Source organism: Hyperoodon ampullatus (assembly GCF_949752795.1).
Source record: "Hyperoodon ampullatus genome assembly, chromosome: 8".
Classification (NCBI taxonomy): domain Eukaryota; kingdom Metazoa; phylum Chordata; class Mammalia; order Artiodactyla; family Ziphiidae; genus Hyperoodon; species Hyperoodon ampullatus.
This window is the reverse complement of record NC_136921.1, coordinates 22,120,665-22,134,606: the sequence shown is the minus strand read 5'-3', so window position 1 is coordinate 22,134,606 and position 13,942 is coordinate 22,120,665. Positions and strand designations below refer to the sequence as shown.

Genomic DNA, 13,942 nt, shown 5'->3' with positions numbered 1-13,942 from the left:
TCTTATTTATTTCCAAGACTATGTTGGTAGAGTTTGGAAATACATAAATATAACGAATGATTTAACAAGTCAAATTATAAAAGATGAGGTAGTAGATTTCTTCTTTATGCCAAGCTCGGGGCACATTTCTTGGGCCCTTCCTTGTCACACACCTAAAAAACATTCTTAATTATAAAAAGTGGTGTCAGATCTGAGATAATACTCAGTATCCTCTAATCCTCTGATTTAGGTTTTAGGAGGCAGTATACTATAGAGATGTTTTAAAAAAACTTTTGGTCTCAAAATAGTTTGGTCAGGCAAAAACAAAGCAAAACAAAGCAAAACAAAGCAAAAGCCCCAACATTAAGAATTTACAACCTGTTTATTCCATGTGGGCTTTGTAAAGGCAAAATGATTTAAGAAATGTGAAACCCCTGAAGTACCATATAACAATTAAGCAAGCCGCTTTTTTTGGCCATCCAGTTAGAGACTGGGAGAGATGATCTCCTTTATCTGTATTATTCTTGGTTGGAATTGGATATATACTTATTTTGAGCAAAGAACCTGAGAGGGGTCCATCTAGAACGGTGTGTATTTGAAGGGCCTGATTTGGTAAAAGTGGCAATAGAATACCACACTGTATGGCTGTGGAGTTTCAAATCCTCAGGGATACTGCTACTTAATGTTAAAGAATTAATTCCAGTTTATTAATAAATACACAAAATACAAGCATTTTAAGAAAAGTTCTTAATTGAAATAGAGGTTCAGTTGAAGTAAAGGTTCAACAGTTAGGATTCTTTTGAGTAGCAATAGTGTGTATCTGCTCTAATTTTTATTCTCAATCACGATTTTCAATTATTTCTGGTGAGCTATAATTGATAAGCAATCAGCCTGCTTTTCTAAACATAGATACTATTGAAAAATTGCAGGTAAATGGGAATTTTGGAAATTGAACTGTAATTTCCCAAGGGGTTGTCAAAGGAGTCAATGAAGAATCCTGTAAAGTGATGTTTCTTTGTCATAATATGTGTTCTAATTGTAATACATGCAAATATGTGTTCCTAAATTATTGTTCTTTCAGATTTGGATATGGCTTACTCTAACATGGGAATACATGTCTAAAGCTAACATATTCACCATGATATCGTAAAGAAGAATTATAGGCCAATAAAATTACCTAAAAAAGTTTCTTTTCCTGTAACATAGCAAGGAAGGAAATTACTATGTGTTGTCCTAGCCATTTGAAGTTACTTTGATTTTAGGTCTGCCATGAAGGTGTGGATCAGAACTTTGCCATCTGATACAGTAGCCGTTATCCACATGTGGCTATGTAAATTTATTAAAATTAAATAAAATTTAAAACTTAGTCCCTCAGTCATAGTAGCCACGGTTAAAGAGCTCAGTAGCCTATTGGACAGGCATAGTTAGAAATAGAATACTTCCCTCATTGCACAAAGTTGTACAGGACAGCCCTGGACTAGACTTATCCTCATCTAGAAGACATTAGAGGAAGATAACTTGACTTCTAATTGGGGAGGTTCAAATCTACTGCAGAACTCATCCAGTTGTTCTCAGATGTTACATACAAGAGGCTGGTCTTTAGAATTTCCCCTGGAACAGAATCCAAACCTCTTGATGGTTTTAGACGTGACTCATAATCAGACTAGCAATGTCCTATGAGACAGGTTAGACCTGGTTTCAGACCCATTCATTCCTCAGTGAATACAAAGCCAAGGTGTACCGTAAGCTTTGGAGCAGGGTATCAGGTAGAATATCTACTATTCATTGTAAATTATTTCTGAAAATTGGAGTCTCTTGAGGCCTCTTTGTCCATAACTCTGGATAATGTCAGATAATCGTTAGTGCATACCACAAATTCCACCTATCTCCTATGATTTTCTCTGCTGTGTTTGATTAGGAACCAGATGAAAATAGAACTGATCTTCACTAGCATTCAAGTGAAGTAGCCCTCTACATTGTGTTTGCTACTTCCCAATTCCCTTTCCCTACGCAGTGAGAAACCTAGAGTTACCTGCTTTACTTTAAGACTGAGTGTGGACTGCTAAATTCCTTTATCCCGTGGAGAGTCATTATTTAATTCTCTCCACTGTGTGCATATACTTACCATGTCTTTTATTTAAGAGAATGGAAATGAGCTAAAGAATTGCAGGGTTGTGAACAGTGACGATACAGGATGGAGCCCACCCTTTGATATCTTAGAGCAGGGCTTTTTATCCTCAGATCCATGGTTTTCAGGGAGTTGGTGTGTGCAAATGCATTTATGAATGTACTTTTATCATATCCTCACAGTGTCTTTGGTCCTGAAAAAAAATGTTAAGAACAACTGGCCAAGTTGAAGAAAAGATTGAATAGGGGGAAGGTAAAGATGTTCCTTTTCACCTATCAGTAAAGGAATTCAACTCCTTCCTCCTAAGCCAACTCATTTGTATTCTGGCTCTCTCCCAACTGATGGTTGCCATGAGTTTTCCTTGCCATCCCCTGCTGTTCCTCTCCTTGTGATCAACAGCATCTCACTTCTCATTCTAGACAACTAAATGCAATATCCAGCACAGGTTAACATTTTTAAATTGCTGCTTTCATAATACATTTTTCTTTATTAAGTGAGAGTCTGAGACAGCTGTGTGTCTTTAAGAAAATTGAGAGGCGTTCCGTACCCTGGCCCTGTCAACTGACCATTGGCTCCAATTTGTCTATAAAGATTGTGGCTTATAAATCGGTAAGTGGTAGGTACACATTTTTAAAGAAATGTTAGCAGGCAGACAAATATGCTTATATAAGGAACTGACAATTCGTGTGTGGGTTATTCAAAACCATAATTACTGCTTCTCTAACTGCTCTCCCTGTTCATTTCATCTCTATTTAGCTTTTATGTAAAAGGCATGCTAACAGAGGAAGTTTTAAGAATTGTCTATAATAGGGACTTCCCTGGTGGTCCAGTGGTTAAGAATCTGCCTTCCAATGCGGGGGACACAGGTTCGATCACTGGTCAGGGAACAAGGATCCCACATGCCACGGGGCAACTAAGCCTGCGTGCCACAACTACTTTAAAAAAAAAAAAGGAGGGGCTTCCCTGGTGGCGCAGTGGTTGAGAGTCCGCCTGCTGATGCAGGGGACACGGGTTCATGCCCCGGTCTGGAAAGATCCCACATGCCGCGAAGCGGCTGGGCCCGTGGGCCATGGCCGCTGAGCCCATGCATCCGGAGCCTGTGCTCCTCAACGGGAGAGGCCACAACAGTGAGAGGCCCACGTACCGCAAAAAGAAAAGAAAAAAAAAAGAATGGTCTACAATAGGGGTTGATTCCCTCCTTTTTCTCTTTCTCTCCATTGACGATTGTTAATCATGAGTTTCAGGTCTTTCTCTTTTTTTTTTAAAGAAAGAAAATGAAATGCATTAAGTTGTATCATTGTGGTATTATAGCAGAAATACAGATACACACCAGAGTTCAGTTCAGGGTTTTGAAAACTCAGTCACATCTAATTTAGTTGTTAATGATCTGGTAGTAACAGCATCTAAGACATATCAAAAGATGTTGACTTGTTACTGTGAAATGGCCTTTTGTAACATATGTACATTCGTACATAATAGTATATTTTCAAAAATGAGTTGCTTTTGGTAATTATTTGATGAAATTCCAGTTTGAGTATGAGTCTTGTATCCATGCCTCCCCATGACTTTCCTTGTCTTTTTTCTTTAAATGCACAAAGTAAATATATAAAAACATTTAAATATATAAAATGTACAAAATATACAAAAACATGTTTTTTTATATATTCAAGTGTTTTTTTTTAATATTCAAGGACTTAATTCCGAAACACACTACATGCATGAAATCCATGGAGGTACCTCAAGGCCTAGAATAGTGTCCCTGGGAATGAGAATATAGTCTCTTTCCTTTTTTTTTTTTCTAGTTTCTTTTTCATATTTCCTTATTGATTTCGGAGTACTGATAGACTGCTTTCCCCTTTCTTGTGTGTTGGGAAACTGTGGTAACAAAATGTAGGGCCCTCTTTTGTTAGACAGTCTGAGGGTTTTGTATAGAAAGTGTTTGAATATATACAAATATTCATATTTATCTGTGGATTACCCTTGGGGGAAAATAAAATGTAGAAAGAATTATAAAATCAACTAAAATTTCCACAGTAGGCAAGAGACAACAAACCAATGTAGCTGGAGTCATTGTTTTGGATTTTCTTCTGTAAAGCAGAGAGTATATTAGGTTTTCATCTTTTGTCCATCTGACTCATAGCTTTCCTTGTTTTCCCTTTATTTTTCTTTTGGAAATCAGATTCTACAAGAGAAAGTTAAAAAGTGTTGGACAGTTGTGGATGCAAGAACTCAAAAAAAAGAAGATATACAAAAAGAAACAGTTTATTGCTTGAATGACGATGATGAAACTGAAGTTCCAAAAGAGGATACTATTCAAGGTATTAAGCCAGTGAGAGTTTCATTTTTGCCTAGAAAATTTTCTTCAAGATGATAGGAGGCAGGCTAGGTTTTGTATTATTATTTGTCTAGAGACACAACTATATGAGGGGATCATGAGACACTGGATCCTTTAGGTCGTCTGTTGGGTCTCAGGCAGGATGGTTCCGAGGCAGGAGTATTCTCGGGCATTCAGTCTCTCTGGGTTTTAAATGTCTCAAGTGACAGGACTTAATACTTGGCTTTGTTTTAAAGTTTGAAACTCACTAGCTAGGAAAATACTTATATTAACATGGCTGAAGCAAATTTTTTGTTTCCCTTTGACTTCCATAGTGATCATTTTTCTGAATGCCAATTTCAGGTCTTATATCCTGCCAGTTTAGCTCCCTTAAGGTAATTTAGGGGATAAGAAAAATTATTTGTGTTTGTTATATTGCTTTATGTTCACTAGGATCTTTAGAGTTGTACTTCATATATTTGTACCCATTGGCTCTGTGGTGTATTTAGATGGCGTCTCTATCCAGAGGGCTTAGAAGCTGGCTGAGGGTTCAAGAGCTGAATGTTCAAGAGCTAAAATGATAAGATACCAAATGATGGTTAAGATGGAAACCAGAGTCTATATAAATTTATCACCAGACTATGTGCTACTCAGTATAATTTTAATTTGCAAGCCTTAAAAAAATTCCTTTCATCTGTGGCACTGCATTGCAGTATTTGTATATTTATATGTTTTGCAGGGGTCTTGGTGGGTGGGAGAGTGATTAAAGGTGGTGGTGGTTATGACCCCTTTCTTTCTTCTGATGGATTAGAATGTAATAAACAACCCATAATCTCTACTAATTCTTTAATTCAACGCAATAGTATAGTGTGGTTAAGAACAGAAATTTTGGAGTCAGACCTTGGTTAGAATCATGGCTCCATTACTTGCTCATCATTTAATCCTCATATAATGACTGGCTCATAGTAGGAAGAATAGCATGATTAAGGGCGTAAGACCAGGAAAGTAGAGGGCCTTCTCAGTGATACCAAGTAGTTGGGTAAGGTGTATTGGGCATATGCAGATTCGTACTCAGGGTAGTATCTAAAAGACAATCTGCATTTTCTCTTTTAATCTTCACAACAACCAATGAAGTAGGCACTCTTATTTCCATTTTACAGATAAGAGAATTGAGGTTGAAAGACATTCGTTAACATATGCAAAATCTCATAGTTAACAAGTAGCAGAATTTGAACCTAGGCTGCAGGAGTCTGTTTCTACATGCTATTCTGAATTAGGAAGGGCTTTGAATGATACGCTGAAGAGTTTATGCTTAATTTTGAAAGCGACATGGAGCTGTTTATAATTTTGAGGAGCAGAGTGTCAGGGGGGCTGTGTTTTAGAAAGATTAATAGGACATCTGGGTATAGGATGGATTGGAAGGAGAAGGGACTAGAGATGAGGGTACCAATTCTTTTGGTTGCAAGCAAAGAAAGCAGCTCTGGTTGTCTTAGACAGAAAGCAAACATATTGGTGGAGCAAGGGAGAGGGAAGAGTTAAACATTGTTTCAGTTCGAAGAGCATAGATGTGCAGCTTTTCTCTCTTACCTTTTTGCAGTTACCCACATACTTCCTTTGCCTGTCTTCCACTTTCTATCCCCTAACATGTAGAGTTCTCTTTTTTAGATAGAGGGACTAGTTTATGTGAGCAAAGGACTATGGGCGTATTTGTAGTCTGTTCTCTACTCTTTGCCATGTACAAAAGTTAACAGTTATTGATTTGCCCTTTAAAAGATGAGCCAGAAAACATAAGACAGTTTTAATTAGAATTTTTAGGTTACTCTTAAACAATTCAAGTAAGATGTCTGAAAAAACATTGGGTTTAGATACCACTCTTAATTATGTGCCATACAGTTCCCTCTTAACTTCTTGTTGAAATTTTTGTTTATATCACCAGCTTTTATTAAAAGACATATATGAAAATAGAAATGTGTTTCCTTTTCATTAAATACATGGTATGTGCAGAGTGAGGGAACTAATAAACACTGGATCACAGAATCTGCCCCCAAATACACAAGTTTCTTTGTTTCTTGGAGTAAAGATGCGTATGCTTTTCCTTTTCATCTATGCAAGGTCATAATCCTTGGCTTTTGATGATCTTTCTCCCCATTAAACATATAAGACTATATAGTGAAAGGGCATGACCTTCCATAGAGCAGAGAGGCCCTGGAACAGGGTTGGAGTTTTTTTAAGTAGCCAAGAGCCTATATCTGTAATAACCTAAGTAATCAAAAAGAAAAAAAAAATAGACAGTCCAATCCCAGAAATAAAATAAATTTAAATGCAGAAAAATATCCAGCTTGTCAGTTGAATGTTTCTAAATAGAAAAATTTTGGCTTCTTCCATTAGGCATTTGTATATCTCCAGCATCCATTTTTGAGAACATTTTGTTCTGAAAATCCTATGGGCACATTTCTCTGTGGGTCTCCAGGTTTCTAAATAAATGTGTTCTTGTTATTATGTTTACAAGTCATGATTGTACTTTAGTCAACCATGGTTTATCTTTGGAGGATAACTAGTACATTGCATTTGCTACATTCTTCCTACTAGGATGGGTAATCATTAAGGTAACTAGATTGCAGAATGTGCTACTTAAAAAAATGTAATTAGATTTTAATTGTCTCTGTGTTGTATATGTTCGTGGATCTGCCGCTTCTTTTTCTGCAGTGATCACAAGGGGCAGAAATTTGATTCCGGCAAACAGTATATGGAGGCTTGATCCGGAGTGTGCATGTATTGTTAATGTATGTATAGGGCCAATTTCAGCTTGTAGAAAATGAGGCCCCATATGCTTAACAGGTGCTCTTCTCTTGTTCTTTAGGGTTCCGCTATGGGAGTGATATCATTCCTTTCTCTAAAGTGGATGAGGAACAAATGAAATATAAATCGGAGGGGAAGTGCTTCTCTGTTTTGGGATTTTGTAGATCTTCTCAGGTAATTGTAAACAAAACAGATGAGCTTTTTTCTCATTATTTGAGATGGTGTGCTTTGGATTGGGCCTGTTATATGTTTTTTTCACTTTTAGTTTTTCTAAAATGTAGTCTGGCGTGCTGCTATCCTTGATTTTTGAAGGTTAAAAATCAAGAGAAGTCGGCATAAATCAGAATAGATTCATTGAAAAGTCACTTCTTAGCTTTGGTGTCGGTCATAGCTCATAGTAGCCTTAAAGAAACAGCATCCAGATCTTTGCTATTGTATTGCTTTCTCTAACTGTTACGTATACTGGAGTGTTTTACAGGAGTCAAGGTCTAGTTGGGTTTTGAATGACCATAGATCTCTTAGAATACCATTGATTTATGCCAGTCACCCTTCTTCTCAACACCCAACAAAGAGGTCTAGGATGCAAAACTTGTTCATTAGTCATATGATTTTTAGACGGCAATACAGATATACAAGAGACACAGTGGAAAATGCAGTAACTTATTGAAGGCTGTGGATACCACCTACTATCCAAGAAAGGGTCATTAAAGATTCCCAGCAGTCTTAGATGAAATGTTCTTGAGGTAGGCAACTGAACAGAATGAATAAGTAGAAAATGCATCTTTTCAGGCTCTATAGGGATGAAGATATTTTTGTTGGTTCTAGAAGAACTCAAGTGAGAATTAAAATAAAAATACATATAACCCAATATACCAGATTTAAATTTCTTCATGTTGCTCCAGCATGCAGTCCCTGTATAATTCAATATTAGAATAATTCAGTGAGGTGGGGAGAGTGTTTTCCATCATATGCTCAAACTGTTAGATACAGTTTTAAGACTCATAAACCAAAAATTGAGAGTATTTACTTAAAGTCGATACAGTTAATGGTGACAAGAAATACCTTTTGGAAGTTGAGTATCTCTAACAGTTTTCTAACAAATTACACTAAATGTGCTTTTCTTTAAAATTATTCACTTTGGGAGGTATATAAACAAAATTTATGGTTCTTATGTCGGTGCTTGTGAGTCTTTTCAGTGAAACAGAACCTCCATTCAGACCTATTTGTGGAAACTGGCTTATTGGGAACTGGGTCTGCCTAATTCCAGATAGGCAGAAAAGATCTACCCAAAACTCCTATCACTGTAATTTAGGACTCAAAAAACTGAAATCATCTGTGCCATGGTAGGTGTGGGGACCTATTTAGTTAGATGGCAAAGCAAGAAAAAGTGAGCTGAAAAAGTACATTTTCCATTTAAAAAGATTTTTATTGACTTAAAATTAACTTTTAAGTCATGAAGTGTTTTCTAAACCAACTTTCTGTTGTTTTTAAGCTCTAAATTATTTTTATCTTAAGTGCAATATCAGACAGGTACAATAAAGATAGTTATAATAGCTACCATTTATTGAGTGATTATAATATTATAATCAATATACTAACCACTTTATATAAATTCCCATTTAATTCTTATTACAGTCCTCTCAGGTAGGTGCTGTGATATGTATTTTATACATTAGGAAATAGAGGTTCAGCGCTGTTAGGTAATTGGCCCAAGGCCCCCAGCTAGAAGGTGGTAGAGATGGGTTTTAAAGAACCAGGTCTCTCTGACTCCAAAGCTATGCCATTAATCAGCTATAATTTGCCCACCAGATAGACAGGCTTATTTTTGAATAGTCTAGTTTTTACATACCTGCTTTTGTGTATTATGTTAACAAATGCATACACGTCATCTTAAGAACAAGGTTTTTCCATATCAACTAAGGTAAAGTATAAGTATGTACCTTTTAATAAACTAGTAATTAGCTTTAAATTAATAAGACCACATAGTTTTCCAGATTCCCTTAATCTGAGGGACACTAATATTTCTGGATTGAATTAGTGTGAAACTTTTCATAATATAAAATAGGTTTTTTTTGGTTTGGAATTTTTTTTTTTTGAATTGTGAATTATTCTTCTCTTAAACTTTCAGGAGTCCTTTCAGTTTGCCTTCCTCCATGTTGTCAGTGTTCTGGGTATCTAATTATAGGATGGATAAGAATTTAGCCAGAATTTTCCCAAATGTCTGGCTGTCCTTTGAGAAGTCATTTAGGTGCCTTAGGAAAAGGTATCATTAACTGTTCTTGAATCAGTCAAGAACTATTACAGATTCTAATAGGAGGGCAAATAAATCTATATGGATGTAGCAAACTGAAAATATAAGATTATTCCCATATTTTTTCAAATAATGGTTTTCAGATGGGGAATGGAAGTGAAGATGGTGGTATTTGGCTTATATGGGCCTCACCCCGACACGTGTTATCTCTGCTGAGGACACTTGTGCCCAGACTTTCATCTTAGTTCCTACCCATCCTTTAAGTCTTGACTTAGGTGTCACCATTTGCAGAAGCCTTCCCTGACACCTCATGACTAAGATAGCTGCCCTTCTTATGTGCTCTTGTAGCACTGAACTGTAATACTGTACTCTTGTGGACTGGTAGCACTGTCTGGTAATACTCCACTGCAGTTAATTTCATATTTATCTACACTCCTCAAGACAAGGCTACATCCTATTCATTAAGCCGTTTATAGTGCCCAGAACAATGTTTGACATAAACTAGGCACTCATGTATTTGTTGTGTTTAAGTGACTGAACCTCAAATAGTAAGTTGTTTCTAGTACCTGTGAATGTTTTTCAGTAAGAGCATTTTGAATGTAATTTCCTAGTAATCTGTGGCATTATGGTTTTTTGTGTTACTTATTTTGGATTGAAACCAGTTCTTTTCCTCACTTCCTCTTGTAGGTCCACATGAAATATTTTATGGGAAGTCAAGTTCTAAAGGTCTTTGCAGCAAAAGATGATGAGGTGAGTTGACAGTAGGTCTTTGAGGTAGTGCCGTAGAATTGAATTGTCATTTTAAGTGAGTTGTTTGGGGCTTTTATAGTTTAAAATGACATTAATTCTTGCAACAGCAGTGGGGAAATTCACTGACCTTTAACTCTGAAAATGGAGAATGATAAATGTATTTGTCATAGCATGAGCACAAGGCCTGAGGACATAGCTCTGCAATTGGAGATCAGGTGAGTATTAAAAACAAAAACATTTGAACAAATACATTTAAGTATGGGGATCTCATGGTCACAGGTTCAGGAAGGTTGGGGTCAGGTTAACATTTTCATTTTCATAAACAGAACATTTAGTGCTGGCTTAAGCATCCTGAAGATGAGCTTCACTGACTCATGGGACTACTTCCATCATTGAGAAATTTGTCTTATCCCCCTTACCTCTTTCTTTTCATTATTTTCTTACATCCCCAGGAGATTCTGTTTTCACGCTGATTTCTGCCTGGCTAACAACCCGTGACTCTTGCATCCTACACTCACACCTGCCCTCTCTATAAATATTTTCTATGTAGTCTTCAAGTAAGAACTTGTTATTTCCTTGGAGATTTTGATGTTAACTGGAAGATTACCATCCAGTGTCTGTTTAAGACTATTTAGGTCTCCATGTTCCAGAAGTTACTTGCATTTGGAACTGGTAAACTGGATGTAGATGGCTTGTTTGGGGTTGGGGGAAGGGTGGTGATATAAGTGATCTAGTCCTCTTTTTCTCCTCACTTCTGAAGGGTAGCTGGCTGCTGATTTAGTGAATGGATATGCCATTATTCTATTAGAACAGTAAAATTAAGAAAATGCTTGGCTTCCACTCAGTGTTAAATGGATTCATTAAAGCACAGTAGGTGTACGTGAATCCTCAAATTTGAGAATCCTAGTTCATGGATTTCTCCTGAATCAAATCCTAATGGGAATCAGGCAGTTCTAGTATCTGTTGTCAACACAACTTAACTGCGTTTTTAACTCCTGCTGAGGTTTTAACTCCAACTTACTGTCCCTTTACCCAAAGAAAATTCTGATCACTTCATGTGATTGCTGGGTATGCAGTAAGGAAAATCATATCACAAAGCTGTGTTGACTCGTATGATTCTCTAGACTTGCTAGCTCAGGTCAGGGCAGCATTGTGACTTGCATAATTCAAATCCAGCCTCATACAGACCCTATAGATCACAGGGTCACTTTGAGTCACTAAAGAAAAAAAAATTCATCTACTGATGGCAAAGGGCTACTCTTTGGTGTCAGTTCTTGATGTCATAGTCAAAGAATAATATTAACTAATTGGGGCTATGAGATAAGCAGGGGAGTAAAGAAACTATGTCATATGAGGACTTTGAGTAAAAGACTGCATGGAGAGGACTTGTGTAGGTAGGCAGGGGAGTAGGAGGGATGAGAGACAATAGCCTTCTTCAGATACTTAGAGGATTATCATATGGAATAGAATCTAAACTATGCTTCCTACCAGAGGGTAAATTGGAACCAACAAGTGGTCATTTTGTTCAAGATGAAGAATTATTTTGTCAACAAGGATTACTATCTCCAAATGGGTTGGTTCCTTGTGAGATGGTCAGATCCCCATTCCTGTAAGTTTCTAAGCAGAGTCTCTACCAATCAGATGTTAGGAAGGGAATTCCTTCATCATGTGGGTTGTTAAACTAGATGAATACTTTTGTTTTTCAGCTCAAATATTCTATGATTCTATGAATATATTCCTTTTTAAAAATGTTTTCTCTGGTCATTAGCATATAATTTTTTTTTGTATGGAAAATCTACATTTTTATGTACTGGTTTTCACTATGTGGAAGAGAATGGGAGAAGAGAAAGGGAAGGAAATGGAGCTTTAGTTGAGTTTCCCACAGGTGTAATATGGTGTTCTAGCTGCCATTCCGGACCCCATCCTTCTTTAAGTATCCCAGTTGGTCCTATCAAAGACACCTAAATAAAAACTTGCAAACAAATTGGAAGTAATCTCTTCTAATCTCTTCTTCATCATGCTTATCTGGCCTCTCTTATGGGACTTGTTAGAATATGCACATTCTGTACTTGGTACACATCTCATTTCTGCTAGTAAAGAAGCTCAGTGAGATCAGGGACTCAACTTTGTTTTCTTACATTGCCTAAGATAGTGCTTAGCCAAGAGTAGGCATTAAGTAAATATTCCTTGAATTGAACTGAAAAGGTAATCAATCTGTCATGAAATCTGTAGAGGATTTTGATGACTAGGTATTGATGTCATAGGTTTTTAGTGGAGGAGATGGGAATACATATAGCTAACTTTGATAAGGGTTAGCTGTAACACTGAGAAAAGTACAAAGTTTTGGGGGAGTTATGGAGAGGGAGAGAGCTGAGTAAAGCAAATCTGAAATGGAGAGCTTGTCAATTTACTGGTCCTTGAAAATGGGTTAGAAGCTTGAGAGCCAGAGATTTGGAGAGAGCATTCTAGTGAGGAGGAAACCGTACAAGCAAAAAGCTACCGAGGTGGGAGAGTACAAGACTTGCCCGTGAATAGTGATCAGCTCTACCGAGGTAGGGATAGAGGAACCCTTGGAGGTTTTTATGGAAGAGAGTGACATGATCAGCTCTAGGAACAGGGGAGGCAGTGATGGAACAGAACAGATAGAATTTGAAAGACGGCATAGAGGTAGACTTGGTAGAGTGTGGTGAACACTTGAAGGTGAGGGACTGTAGGCAGGCATTATCAACTGTAGGGCTTCTCATTTGGTTGACTGGGAGGAGGTGTTAGTGGAAGCAGGGAGCACAGGAGGAGAAGAGGGGGACGACAGGAAGCTTAGTTTTGGTCATGGATAGTTTGAGATACCTAAGGTGTAACTGTACGAGTTATCTACCAACTAGTAGGCGATATAAGCCTGGATCTCGGGAGAGTTTTCTTTTTTTAATCTTTCTTTTTTAAAAATTTATTTATTTGTTTATTTTTGGCTGCATTGGTCTCTGTTGCTGCACACGGGCTTTCTCTAGTTGCGGTGAGCGGGGGCTGCTCACTGCGTTGGTTTCTCTTGTTGCGGAGCACGGGCTCTAGACACGCAGGCTCAGTAGTTGTGGCTCACAGGCTGTAGAGTGCAGGCTCAGTAGTTGTGGCGCACGGGCTTAGTTGCTCCGCGGTATGTGGCATCTTCCCGGACCAGGGCTCGAACCCGTGTCTCCTGCACTGGCAGGTGGATTCTTAACCACTGCGCCACCAGGGAAGTCCCTTGGGAGAGTTTTAAAGCTGAATATACAGACTTTTGATTCATCAACTCATGGGACTGGATAAAATAAGTAGTCGCCAAAGTAGAGTTTTAGAGTGAGAGGAGGAGAGAAAGGCCAAGAGCAGAATTTCAAGATTAGTTGGAAGAACAGAAGAGCTGGGGGAGGAGTGGTGTACAAAAGTAGAATAATCAGGGCAGAGTGTTGTTTCTGAAGCCAAAGAAGGAGAACGTGTAGAGAAAGAGGGATGGTCAGATGCTACTGATAGGTCAAGCAAATAGAATGCGGACTAAGAGTTAGGCAATTTGGAGATCATGGGGGACTTCAGAGGGTAATTTCAGTAAGGAAGTGGGTCAGTAGCTTGATTAGATTGAAGAATAATTGTGTTCTAAGCAGTGAAACAGCAAGATTATTATTTCATGAAATGTAAAGATGAAGGGAAAGAAAGTTATAGATACTAATTTGTGGAGAGAGGGGCAAAGAGAGATTTT

General features: G+C 37.6%; 1 protein-coding gene across 1 annotated transcript in view; it reads left to right on the top strand.

Moving 5' to 3' along the window:
- XRCC5 (X-ray repair cross complementing 5) overlaps positions 1 to 13,942 on the top strand; it is a gene marked incomplete at its 5' end in the record, with an annotated part of 96,708 nt that overhangs the window by 12,664 nt on the left and 70,102 nt on the right. The window contains 4 exons of the mRNA XM_079710166.1: positions 2,602 to 2,716; positions 4,287 to 4,425; positions 7,282 to 7,394; positions 10,159 to 10,221. Coding sequence (XP_079566292.1) covers positions 2,602 to 2,716; positions 4,287 to 4,425; positions 7,282 to 7,394; positions 10,159 to 10,221 — 430 coding nt within the window. The remainder of the gene's footprint in view (positions 1 to 2,601; positions 2,717 to 4,286; positions 4,426 to 7,281; positions 7,395 to 10,158; positions 10,222 to 13,942) is intronic.